We start from the raw sequence: 13,876 nt of genomic DNA on the forward strand, positions 1-13,876 counted from the left end.
GGCCTTGTTCAAATGTTCATATCCTTCTTTCTTTCTTTTTCCCTGAGATATCCCTTTTAATCGGTGAGCCCTTTTTCTCGACAAGCTTGCTGCCGTGGCATAATTTATATTTCTGGTATGCCCGGACGGCATTGGCAAGTCATCTCGCCAGCGATGTGACTGTCCTTCCCCAGGCAGCTTCTCTCCATCTGATGACTGTGGAATTCAAGGTAAAAAAGTGTTGTCTTTTTGATTTCCATTAGTAATTTTTTAGTTTCAAACTTCTTTTGTCTGAGGAACATCTTTTATAAGTCCAGCTGAACATTGTGCTGAGCACCTGGGTAGGAAAGCAGAGTGTCAATAGAAAGCCAAAGAAATTGGGTTTGGCTCCCGGATCCCAACAAATTGTTGGTCAAATTAATATCTATTGGCATAGCTATTATTTTCTCATGCTCATGAAGGGAAGGCATGATGCTCTAGGATTGGCTTGTCTGTTTATTCAGTGAATAACATAGATTGCTTATAATTTGATTATGTCAAATTATTTCAAGAGGATGAATCAAACTACTTAAGGTTTTTTTGGGGCTTCCTCTGCTGGGTCCATTTAGCAGTCCAGGAAGCTCAGCTGTCAAGATAATATGGGTAGGTCTGAAGAAACAAGCGCAGCAGGGATTCCAGGAATGCTACCTTACTGTTGTAGGGTAGGATTAGATAATCTTGAAAGAGCTTCTCTACTCCATTTTAGACCAAACAAAATCAAGGCGGGGTTGTTTTCAGTTTCTTTCTCACACTTTCCTCTTTTTCAGGAATGAGTAATTTTTTTGAAACTCCTCTCTTAATTGTTGAGTTATTCCTTCCCCGTTTCCAAGGCCAGGTCTACACTCTTTCACACATTTCACTTTTATATCTTATGCAGATTTTTGTGTTCATTATCTGCAAATAGCTTATGCTTCCTGTCTCTCTCTCATTGAGGCTTTCACCAAATATATTGTCTCTTCTAAGGTATCTGAAGTCATCACGATCCTTTTCACTTTATTTACATGCATTGTATAATTGTAGAGGTATTTAAGTATATTTTTGTAGACATATTCAGTTCTATAACTAGCCACCTTATGGCCAAGAAATTCTGCCAAATATAAGTTTCTAGTATATGATTTGACACTGCAGACTTCTTATACTTTGAACCGATTCTTGCATTTTAATAGAATTTACAGCGCTGAGAAAGGCTATTTGTTTCTTCCACCCATAGGATTTGTGGCGAATCCGTAGCCCATGTGGTACCTGTGAAGGATTTGATGTGCACATTATGGATGAGATGATAAAGGTGAGTTGCCCTTCTAATATCCCTGGTGAAATGCCAGATGAATTATCACTTATGGGGAGATTAGCCCTTTACATGGTGTTAGCTAGAATATACATGAAAATTTTATTAAGAATTTTGATTATAATAGTAAAATCTAATACAAACTAAACTTAAAGAAAGAGAAGAGAAAAAAGGATAAAAAGTGCAAGGAAAAAGGAAGAAAAAAGAGAGAAGGAAGAGGAAAGTAAGAATATAATAGAGAAAAAGAAACATGTAAAGAAGTGATTTCCAACCTTCATCACAATAGGTATAAACAAATTTAGTGACTTTTCACCCCTTTAAAGTTACAATTATCTCTTCATTCCATATCCCATTCCTTACCTAGAGGGAAATCCATAATATCATCTTTGCAATCCTGGTGTCAGCAGGAAGTCCATGAAGGGTTGCCAGAAGTAACAACATATCTTGTTTAACCTTAATCAAATAAACCAACTTTATATTCCTTCCGTTTACTTCTAATAGTCTTAATCTTTAGTTCATTCAAATATTATCATAGGATTTGATTTCTGTTCATTTCTTCTTTGTCCTATCGCACAGAGTTCTTCAGGTCTTTGACAAGCCTCTTTTGTAAATCCAATAAGAAAAAATTATCCAGGTCACTTTCTTGGTTTATCATTTGTATTTCCCTTTTGATTTTTAAAGCATCAGCCAGTTTCTTTTGTATATCCAGTGAGACATTCTTTTCCAAGTCATTCTTTTGGCCTGTCATTTGTAAATCCACTTTCGGTATTATCTCTATCTTGTCAGATAAAAGTTGTTCCGCATCTGTCATTTCTTCAATAACATATTTTGGACATAGTTTATCCAATAGGGGCAGACATCATGACACACTGTTGATATTGTGATACTAATTGAAACAGAAAATGCATATTGAGAACTTGGGTGATGTGGGCTTAAGATGTTGGACTAACACAGAAGACCCAGCTTCATCACTCTGGGAAGCTGACTGGATGTCTGTGTGCTGAAATAGAGAGTAGATCAGCCTACCTTACAGGGTTAGGTATTGCAAAAGGATGCTATGTATATAGTTTTGAGCTCCTGGAGGAAAGTCAGGTATCAATCTAGTATATAAATGAATAATGAATAAATTATGAATGAAGGCTGAATCATTGAGACCCAGAAATCCTTTTGCTATCATGATGCCATAACTACTACTCAGCTGACTAATAAAAACCTAAATGACACTGCAGAGTCTTCCAATTCAGCGTTTCCCATCTCTTCCTTTATATGGACCATGACATTGCCATCTATAGCTGTGCAGTCCACCACGTGAGACAGAGGCCAGTAACTTGGGGTTTGGTTTATAGGGGATTTTAAGGTATTCAGTTTTTAATTATTTATGGATTATTTTGATTGTTATAGGCTTTTGGTTTTTTAATTGTGAGCCGCCCAGAGTCACCCACTGGGGCAGATGGGCAGTATACAAATTTAATAATAAAATAAAAAATAAAATAAACTTGGTGTCTGTGGACAATAGGGTATATATGACTCTTCCTCTTGAGTGATTGTACAGCCCCACAATTAAATAAAATGTATTTATTTTATTTTTTTTACTATAAAACGACCAGAATCTTTTGAGATTTCAGGCTAGAATGCCATAATCCCATGGTGTCTGCACAAGGAATCACCTGTAGGATTTGGGGATATGATCTGTGGCCCATGGAGTGCAAGCTGAGAACCAGGGTTTGGTTGTTGTTGTTGTTGTTGCTGTTGTTGTTTGCAGAGGGGAGCTTGCCCAGCTAAGAGGACTTTTTACTTGGGCAGCTGTCTAGCCAGAGCAGCTGCCCTCTGCCATGTTTGTCAGACTCAGCTGGTGCATGCATTCCTTTCAACTAGTTAGGCTACATCTTAGCACTAATAAGATCCTGGAGTGAGGAGATGTCAGCCCGAAAAGGTAGACTAGACCAAGAAACCAATGCCATGTAGATCAGGTCTACTTTTATTGCAACAATTATAGTAACAGAATCTTGCAAGTCTGAATGTGCTTCCCCTCCCTCCCTTTATCTGTGTGTGAACTAAGGAGGGGCTTGCCTGAGATGTTTTCTCAAGTTATTTTCTTGGCCTGGGCTCAAATCCCTCTTATCTGAGTGTTGCCTTGGTAGCAGCTCTTCCTTCTGTCCTTCAAGGCCATTCCACAGGCCCTCTACAGGAGATCACCAGAGGCCTCTGTTCCCAGAGACTTCTGGTTGTCCTTGCATTCAGTGCTGGGCCATTGGCAAGGGGAAAACCTTGGCCTTACTGACAGAATTCCCAACCTACATGGCCAACTGGGAGCTGTAATCCCAGCACATCAGGAGGGGAAAATGGCTTAGCTGGGTAATATTCATATCTCGTGAGATGTCAGATCTAGCTTTGGTCTACAATTAATTAAACACAATCCCCCATAAAAAGTCTAATAACGTAATCAGGAACAGCAACACTTCCATGCCATTAAAAATAGTACTAGTCTATAGAATAAATTATGGAACTCTGCAGTGGGTCAATTATATAACAATCCCAAGCAAACAATAAAAAGCAGCTGCAGTAATACAAATCTTGCAGCAGCCAAAACCGTGCAAAGAAACAAAGGTCCAATGATGTTACTTAAAATATCGAGTACTCCCACAAGGACTTTTGTGCCACATCCTTTTTGTGATAATAAGGTGTTTGCAAGTTCTCAACCTTCATTGTTGGAGAGCATAGGGCCAATTAACTTAATTGCAAAAATGTGTAGTTATTTGAAAGTACTACTTAGAAATGTCTGGGATGATGGGTTTAATGAGTCACATTAGCAGCTGTGAGATTGTAGCAGAATTTGCTGTAAAAAGGGCGCAAACATGAACATGAAGTCCTTCGCCAATTAATTAACACAAATTCTTTCCTGATTCTTGTAAAACCCTCTGCTTTGGATCTGTGCATATGCCACGGGTTCCCTGTATAAAGAGGCTGGGTTGCGTTGGGCCGGAACTGGGTTGCACATTTCATTAATGTTGCATTAAACTAAAACTAAACAAACCACATGAAGGTTTAGTGCAGTGGGTGAACCCAGCCATTATGGGTTATTGTTGTTCCCCTGGCTTTAGAGGAGCATGCAATTGGATGCAGATTTTTATGAAACAACAGTAGTAAAAGAAATGTCTCATCTGAGTTGAGTTCAAATCCCCCTGATTTTGTGAATGTGCCCAAGTACTGTCCTTGGCAGCAGTAGAAAAAGGCTTTGACTTTCTGTCTAGCCTAAAGCCACGGGATTTCTTAGTGGTCTCCTATCGAGTTCAACACTGCTTAGCTTTTTTACAATAAACAGGGTAAGCTAGTTGCAGCCTAGGGGGAGGCTCTTGTTTTCCTGTTCTGACAGGGGCATCTAACCAATTACTATAGTAAATAGGATGCTGGAACAGGGCTGATGCAGGAGAGATGGAAACTGAATTTATAAATCACTGGATAATACCATGGTCTTAAAAAGCTCCTTTTTTGTAGAGGTGGGGGCTGGGGGAGCAAAGAGGAAATGGAGAGGACTGGATCATGTTTTTGGATAGAGCTGATATTTTTCATATATTTTATAGGTTGGGGAGGACTTTTTTTTTAAATTGCTAGACTGTCAGGTTCAGCCCAAAGAACTCCACAAGACAGTACAGATACAGTTCCGTTGCATTTATTAGCTTCCACCTCCAAGACTGAATCTCTCCAGACTGAATCTAAACTTCCCAAGCCAGCCAGCCAAAACACCGTGAATTCCTTAGGGTGGTGCCAGTCTCATCTTCTTAACCTTCCCACACTCCTGCTGGGGACTAAGGAAATGCTTATCTCCCCGAGCGCAGCCTTCATCAAACCATTCTATCACATAGACCTACATTTTAAGTATTATCTGTCAATTGTTATATGTTCTGCCACTTCAAAATGATTGGGAACCGGCAGAATGTTCAACAATTGTGGTCAAGCCACATCCAAACCTGAAGTCCCTCACTGTCCAACCTGGCTCTAAAGAATCTGAAATGGTTCCCTTCCTGGCTGCTTAAGAGTGAATTGGGTTTTACAGTAACCAATCCATAAATTCATGATCTGAAAAAACTCTCCTGCATTAAAACTATTTCCATTCTTCATGCTTTGTGAAATACGTTTTACAGTCCTGAGTGGTTCATGGCCACTTAGTTTCCTACTCCTTCAATACTTTTGAATTTCAAGGAAGTGCTCCTCTCCGAATGCTGCAGCACTAACCATTTTTTCTTACCACGTCCTTCAGAATTCCTTAGACTTCCGAGAATCAAGGGAAGCCGAGCCACATCCACTGTGGGAATATCCTTGCAAATCCACCTCTGATCCCCTCAAAGTTCTGATGTTTGACTTCCAGCAAGCTGTACCAGAACATACTCTTACAAAAGAGGGCATCATAAACCTGTCACGGTCAGTATTCTGGGGAAAAACTAAGTGCAATCTTTAATGGTATTTTACTGGACACACTAAGGAAGCACAACCCTGGTGTATTCAAAGCCCCTGCCTTTAGCAATAGTTCATTCCTTGTATTTGTCATTGATTATAATAACCTTGACTGACTTGGAACTCTTTAAGGTTGAGGGGTATTACGGGGTTTAATAAAGATAGTGAATACTAAGTGATATTGATAAAATATCAATACTCAGTGATATTGACAAAATCAGCATCTTCTTGGACTCGTTTGGAATGAAAACCTGTCTTGGTCTAGCGGGCGAGAAGATGATAGGAAAGGATGGACAGCCATGACTAGCTTACTCTCTCAATGAAGTTTGATACCATTGATTGAAGTATTGTGTTGGGCTGTCTCACTGCTGCCCAGCACACTTCAGAGAACTGAATTTGGACCCAAAGCCCTGCTGTTTGGAGCAGAATAACTGAAAGATAGTTGCCTTCCATATTATGCTTTGTAAATCTCATTAGAGGCCCCGGTTAGAGGTCCTCATTGAACCTAGGCTGCGGCCATTTTAGTGGCAGCAATCTGGTCCTGGAATAATCTTTGAAAGGAGGAGGTTCCTTCTTTCTTCTGCTTTTGTGAAAAACCAAAAACCTGCTGGGTACTTTCTGGTTTTAATACCGTTAGGTTGATTTGTCTTTTTCTAAAAAGATTGCCCTCCTTCCTTGTTTGCTCTTTGTTTTAAAATAGATTTTATTGTAAATTTGAATTAACAGTTTTATTCTGTATCATCCTAAATACCTAGCAGGCAGAGGACACAATGTTTGGGAGCTGAAATAAGAGAGCATTTGAACATTTAGAAAACTCTTCTTTAAAAATAGACTAGTTTTGCAGTGTCATAGCTTAATAAAAACAATCTCTCACATATGAAGTAACATATTGTTCTTAATGAATAATGTATAAATTATGTTGTACCATATGAATGACTTGATTTATAATGATGTTTATTTCTCCTTTCCAAATACAGCCATCTGTTCCCTGGCTGAACATTTCTTTCTGAACATATACATAGTCTGTGGGGTTATCGTTGTACCCAATTATGGTGTTATTGCTGTACCAGCTGTAAAATGTTGGAATATGCCGTAAAGATCAATATTTTGTCTGCAGTGCGATTCTTATTTAAACATCAAATGTAATTTTTTGAGAAAATATCCTGTAATTCATAGCGGTAAGAAGTTGGGCAGTTGCATCTGAGATTCTTTTTCCTAAAGAGTCAGACACGACTTAATGACTAAACAACAACAAAAGTCATAACACTTTACCAGGAAGCAACCAAGCATTTAATGCAAAGTCCAGCCCTCATAATTTGGCGATGAATGTACCAAATGGCCATTTAGAATGTGCCAAGTAGCATTTAGCAAAATTATAATTTGAGCCTTGCCGTGTAAAAATCCTGATTTTTTTCCCCCCTGTATTTCATCCTCAGATCCCTTGACTCCTAGCCTGCTGAAATGCCATATCCCTAACTATTTTGCACCATCTAGGAATCCTTAAATTTTTCAGGCCCTAGATGGTACCCCTGTTTTTAAAAAATCATCACACTGTAGTGTGATTGCAGCATCTTCCAAAATTTTGGAGGCCATTTTAGGATGCAGTGGGTGCCCTGGCATGAACAAGTGCCACTTTGCTGAGTCTGGAAATTTGATAGCCTTTGCTGTTGAAGTGTCTATAATTTACAATGTATGCTCGTACATACATTTGGACAATTAGATGTCTTGAATAACTTTGCATTCTGAAAACCCAGCTTTAAGCAATGAGAGTTGGACATGCAATAAATCTTCTTGGTAACATCTCCTGAAAGCATTGTGGATTCAGACTTTGAAGCAGTAGTTTCTGAACTTCTCTCTTTCTCTCTATTGTAATATATGTTCTAAAAATATCAAAGAAATGTATTAAAGCTCTAGTACCTTTGCTGTTTTTAAGGAAAGTAACAAAGAAGAGGGAATATTTATTATTTTTCTGTTCCAGATTCCCCTGCCAAAACCATGGCTGAAAAACTTCGGCCAACGGGTTCTTTTTTTGTTCTTTGGTTCTGAACCGTTCTCTTCTAAGAGTGCTTCACTTTCCAAAGAGCTATTACTAAATTTAGACCTGAATGTCCTGAAGTGTTAACTAGAAACAGCAGTGTTTTGAGAACTATATTACTATCCATCATGGGGAGGAGAACTCTGTAATGCTAATTACTTCTATAACCTTTTATTTGAATTTTCTTGCCCAGTTCCTTTCCATGCTGCTTTTACCACCCGATTACTTTAAATTTTATCCTTTTTTCCTTTAGCAACCTTCCTCTGGAACTTCCTCTGCAGCTCTGAAAACTAGAAAGTTTGTTTTTCTGTCAAAGACAGAGTGCATAAAATGCTAGATCTTGATTAATACTTAGTATTTAACATACTTCAGTCTTAAAGGAAATCAACCCTGATTGCTCATTGGAAGGATTGATAATGAAGCTCAAGCTCAGATACTTTGGTCTCCTAATGCGAAGAGAGGACTCTTTGGAGAAGACCCTGATGCTGGGAAAGATTGAAGGCAAAAGGAGAAGAGGTCGGCAGAGGATGAGATGGTTAGATGGCATCACTGAAGCAATGAGCATGAAACTGAGCCAACTCAGGGAGGCAGTGAAGGACAGGAAGGCCTGGCACGATGTGGTTCATGGGGTCATGAAGAGTCGGACACGACTTAACGACTGAACAACAACAGATTTAACATACTGGGAAATTAAATCAGAAGTCATTTGAAATTGTTATTTTAGCATGTGCTCACTGAATGGTTTGTTCTCATATAGGCTTTTGATAAAGGAAAATACTGTTTGTATTTCAAAAAGAACTTGCACACTACATAATGCATGCATTGGTCTATCGGTATTCTTCGGTGTTTGCAGGAAATCAATATTTGAGGATCTTTCTCTGCAGGTGTGAGAAGAGTCACGGAGCTGTTCTATGGATGGAGTACCATCTGGCACCCAACATTTCGATTAGCACAGGGCTTGTGCGGGATTCAAATGAAAAGGTTGGTATCCTTCTGTTTCATCTTTGTTGCACAAGGAGTTGGTGAACTGGGAAAGCAATCAAGTTTTATTGTACTATAGAAAAAAAAAACCCATCAGTTCTACTCAGTTCCAATGCATAAGTTTGAGCATGTTTGGAATGAGTTCAGTTGTAGTTGCTGAACGTAATGCAGAAGATAGATTTAATAATTAATTGTGGTGAATCTGCCGTTATAATTAAATGGAACGCATGTGATTGGAAACGAGAACAGAATGTGTTTTGCAGGGTGGTTACAATGAGCAGGCTCAGTCTGGGCCTACACTAGAGAACAGAATTTACTACAGATGTAGATTGGAGCTGGCAGAACGTAGAGTTGAACTGGGCTCATTTAGACTGAATTGCTAGGAGTCTTCACGAGCAGTTCTAAGGTTTTAAATGAACTAAAATGTATTTTTTTGTTGTAATCATATGCATAACATAATAAGTTTCACTATAATCATGGCATTTAAAATATAATTCAAAGAAAGGGGAAAAGAAAAGAAAAAAAGCTTAATTAATAGTAGAGAGGAAAAAATGATCATCTTAAATGCCTGCCTGAAGCTCCAACTCCACTAAATTATGTAAACAACATGAGGCCAATCCTAAAACGATGATTTCTTTATTTAAAACATTTATATAGCTGCCCATCTTGTGCCAAACTCTGGGTGGCTTACAACCAAGAGATAAAACCGCATCTATGTACAATAAAAATATTAAAACCAAAAATATTAAAACCAAAAGACCTGGCACCATAGCTGAACTTTCCCATGCAGCCCACAATAAGTTCATCTCACAAAGCCTGCCCTATCCCAGTGCTTGGGGGAAGAGCCAAGTCTTGAGTGCTTTTTGGATGGTTAAAATTGTGGGGGCCAGAAGTCTAGAAAGTCTAGCAGATAAGAACCTGCATTCTAACTTTGAAAGGCAGCAAAATAATATCAGCTATGATAACTGACATAGGACATCATACATGCCAGGAAACAGTTTACATTTTTAGCTTCTGAACCTGTGAACTGATCAATAATTGGTGTCACTGTTTTTTATTATTGTCTCAGAGAAGAGGCAGTGCATAATACCCCACCCCCATTCTTTGAACACAAGGACAGGAAAGGGTCTTCATGAAAATCTTTGTGGAGAACCTGAGGTTTTAAATCCTGCAGGAGGGCAGACACTGTTGATTTTGTATGAGGAGAGAGGAGTGGAGAAAAGTGACTGGGAAGTTTACATTGGAAGATTGTAGGGGAATCTTCAAATCAAAATATTTGATGTGGGCAAGCATTCATTTAAAAAAAAAAAATCACCAGCCAGTCAAATGATTTCTACTTTAAATTCTTCCTTCTATTTGCATGACATTTGGTAGAATTTTTCCATATAAAAGGTTCATCCACCCCTTTCCCTTAGAGTGACAAAGTAAGCTAAAGCTTACCAAAAAAGAGATCCCATAGCATCAGTATGCAACTGGCTGAGTCCTTTAACCTATTACTGATGTGCTACTTTTTCTATATAAACTGCCAAAAATCATTCTGATTGCAGTGGCATAGAAATGTGTTTACTAAATAAATAAATCTAAATTTTATACCTTCCCCTTAGGAGCATCTATTACACTGGCAAATTTCACTGTGTTGGATTAAGAATATACAACCATTTACTGTGATGCTGTGCTAGTTAAGGAAAAAGACACATCTCATTTTGGACCCTGGCTGTGTGTCCAATGAATCAGTCGTTAACTTGGTCAGCATTAAATCCATCTGTATTCCGAAGAACCGCATTTGCCCCAGTCCAAATCTTGTACTTTAGCGTATACTCCTGCCATCCAGAAGTGACCTTCTGCCAGTTATTCTGCAATGTTTGGGTTTTCCACTCTTACTCAAACTGCATAACATTTTGCATTTGGGCTGCCCCCCAGCTCTACCTGCCTTTTTTTGCTAGAGGTGGAAAAATGGCAGCATTTGTAGAAGTTGGAATTCAGTCCTGGCTCCTCAGATATAAATTCCTTCTGGTTTGTAAGCCTGTGCTGGCTTGGCTGCTTAGTCATTGAGAATGGCATCTTTAGGAGTGTTATAGATAATCAAACAATTGAGAATCCCAGTTTAGGGCTTTCTAAGGACAGGACTGCTGATCAAAGGTAAAATTTTCTGAATGGTTAGAATTCAAACCTGAAAATAGCCACACTTTTCTTTTGAAAAACAAGAAATGTTGACATACTGAAGAGAAACGATAGCTATGGATGTTAACACATTCACTTACTTTCCTGCCTAATTTTTCCTGGTTCTTTTCTGCAGGACTATTGTCAATGGACTCCTCACTGCAAACAGGCTGTCTATTTCTTCAATTCAGTTCTTGAACCAAATTCTCCCACCAGTAATCCCTCAGCAGTTGCATATGCTATAAGCTTCAACCCAGCGACAGGAGAGGTTAACATGGACTTTAAACCCTTAAATTAATACATCTTAATGTGATATCAAAAACATTCATTTCTCTCTTGGCTTGATATTAATAAATTCATCCATAGATAGCTATAATAAGTCTGCATTTTTTGGCGGGTGGGCACAAGAGGTATTATTGGACACAAGAGGTGGGCTAAAGTACAGTTAGGCAACTTGAGCTTCTCCAGAATTTTGGATGGCAACTTTGCAGCTCCCTTGTCCATCAGCTATGCTGACTGGATTAGTTAAAGGGCAGTGAGGACTGATTTAAGGTAAATAACACACTAGTCTTGTTTAAGATTATGCTGGTTGGCCTCTGTTGTGTGCCAGGGTCAGAGAAATCAGACCAGCTTAAGCTAAGCACAGTTTCAGAGACAGAAAGAAAAGCCTAGGATAGGCATAGTCCAATAGACTGCTGTGATTTATGAGAGTTGAAATCCAACACATTTGGAGCACAACTTGGAGAAGACAATTATTTAACATTATTTATAATCTGCCCCGAGCCTGACAGACTCTGGGTGGCAAAACACAAACAAATAGTTCAGGGAACAATAAAGGGGGTAATTTTCAAAATTGCTGTGATGGTCACTTGAAATCAATCAACTAGAGCCAAATTCATGCTGGAATAATAGCCATTTGGTTGCTTGCAGAACACAAGAAAGATTGGGGTTGAGTGGACCTCCCTGGGGAAGGTATTCTAAAGAGAGGGGGCTACCACCGAGAAGCTTTATCATCTGATCCACACTCCATTTACCTCTTGTGGGGGAAAACTCTTCAACAGCTCCCTCTGGTTGCCAGGAGAGGAAGGCTGCACTGAGGACTGTCACTCATCATAAAACACCCATTTATTAGAAGGCAAACTTGGGATATTGTTCACCACCCTAGTTTATTAGGCCTTTTTAATTTTCCAACTCAGTGCAATGTTGGAAAGAAATTACCTAAAGGGGCTTGGGGCTCGCTCTTTCTTTCTGTCTTTCAGTCCATCAGGTAGGAATAACTCTCCAAAAACTGAAAGGGGTGAAACTTGACACAGTGAGAGTAGCCAGCAAAAGAAAGATTGAGTTGGGCCAGAAAAAAATAAAATCCTTCCAATGCATCTCTCAGCCACCCAGAGTCACCCTCTGGGGGAGATGGGCGGCACATAAAATAAATTAAATAAATAAAATCTCTGTGAGAAATCAGCTGGGCAATGACTGAGGTTTGTGACTGCTCCATTCCAAGTCCCCCAGTCATGTGAGCCATTTCATGATAGTAACCATGCCCCCAACATTTCAGTGTGCCTACCATCCTTCCAAATTTACCTGCCCCTGATACACATGAAGCAAGAAAATTCTTTCCTTCCTGGGTTGGTTTACAAAGTATGTGACAATACAGCACCCTATAAACAGTCTTCCTTTGCATTCACACAGCCCCAAGCTTAGTCCTCAGCATGTTCAGTTGGGACTCATTGCAAGCAGAGAGCTGTTGAGGGGCTAGTCAATCAAGGTATGTGAAACCCTCTTGGAGCCACATGTTACAGAAGGAAGTAGCACAGGATGGCAGGTTATTTTTCCAAAATTGTTCCCTTCTTTCTGCTCCCTCCAAGCTTCTGAGAGATCTTGGGGTCAACTAGGCCAGGATTGGAACAATACATGGCAGCAGCTGAAAGAAGAGTGTTATGCTCAAAAATCCACCAGAGAATGCCAAAGTTTTTTCTTCCTTGGCATTTGAACAATATTCTGACCAGCTGGCTGATATCCAAAGGGAATAAAAGACTTAGAAATGGCCAAGAGCTGGTTTGGGGCAACTTGCTGGATAGAACAGGCACTATATTTTGCCCTATATGTTAATAATGAGTGCATTTTCTGAATGTAGAGTTTTATGCATCCCAAATGTGCATTGCGCACTTAACGGGACCAGCAGATTTTGCAGAAGTAGAGTTATCTTTAGGAAGACATCATTAGTTTAAGCATACTCAGTGCCTACAACCGGGAAAACCTGACAAATTCTTCAGTGATTCTTGGACATTTTACTTGTTACAGGTCCCATCTTTAAAAAAAAAAAAAAACCCACCAATTTATGAAAAATGAACAGGCAGGCTTCTGAAAAATGCAGCTGTCTGCACTGATCATCCCTTCCAAAGGATACTAATGCCTTGGTCAATTCAACATGTACGAACTGCAAGTTCCAACCCCCCCCCCCATCCACTTCTGTGTGACTTTTTATTGAATGACATACATTTGGTCATGGTTTGAGGATGATTGGATTGCTGCTGGCAAGCTAGCATTCTTGCAGTTTGGGAACATTCACTGGATGAAGATATAAACTAATAATTTCATAGTAGAGAAACCTTATGAAATGATCCAACAAAATTCAATGCAAAATAAAAATTACTCATATAGTGCATATAAATCTTGACAGTATCACATATTTGGTCTCAGTCTAAGGGAGGGGATGAAATTCCTAAGGGCCTCAAAACTAGAAAGCTGGCCCTATTTTTACTTGCAGACAGTTTTTTGGGTAGTCTTCCCTGCAAGTCAGACCCCCTGGAATTTGGGGAGAAGTTTGGACAGTAACCAGACAGAGGACACACAAATAGCTAGGTTGGATGAGAGCAGAGAGTCATGTAATAATTATCCTTCCACCATGACTAACACTGTGGGTATCAGAAGCTTATAAACAGTAG

General features: G+C 39.3%; 1 protein-coding gene across 1 annotated transcript in view; it reads left to right on the forward strand.

Moving 5' to 3' along the window:
* The window catches only part of PRMT7 (protein arginine methyltransferase 7), a 36,527-nt gene extending 25,156 nt beyond the window's left edge, over window positions 1-11,371 (forward strand). Inside the window, exons 14-18 of the mRNA XM_007429172.3 lie at window positions 48-209; window positions 1,229-1,303; window positions 5,562-5,722; window positions 8,675-8,771; window positions 11,068-11,371. Coding sequence (XP_007429234.1) covers window positions 48-209; window positions 1,229-1,303; window positions 5,562-5,722; window positions 8,675-8,771; window positions 11,068-11,229 — 657 coding nt within the window. The 3' untranslated portion in view covers window positions 11,230-11,371. The remainder of the gene's footprint in view (window positions 1-47; window positions 210-1,228; window positions 1,304-5,561; window positions 5,723-8,674; window positions 8,772-11,067) is intronic.
* The last annotated feature ends 2,505 nt before the right edge of the window (window positions 11,372-13,876 follow it).

This window comes from Python bivittatus, unplaced genomic scaffold (genome assembly GCF_059951505.1).
Source record: "Python bivittatus isolate LINGU-HERP-01145 unplaced genomic scaffold, Pbiv_v1 ctg000190_np1212, whole genome shotgun sequence".
Lineage (NCBI taxonomy): Eukaryota > Metazoa > Chordata > Lepidosauria > Squamata > Pythonidae > Python > Python bivittatus.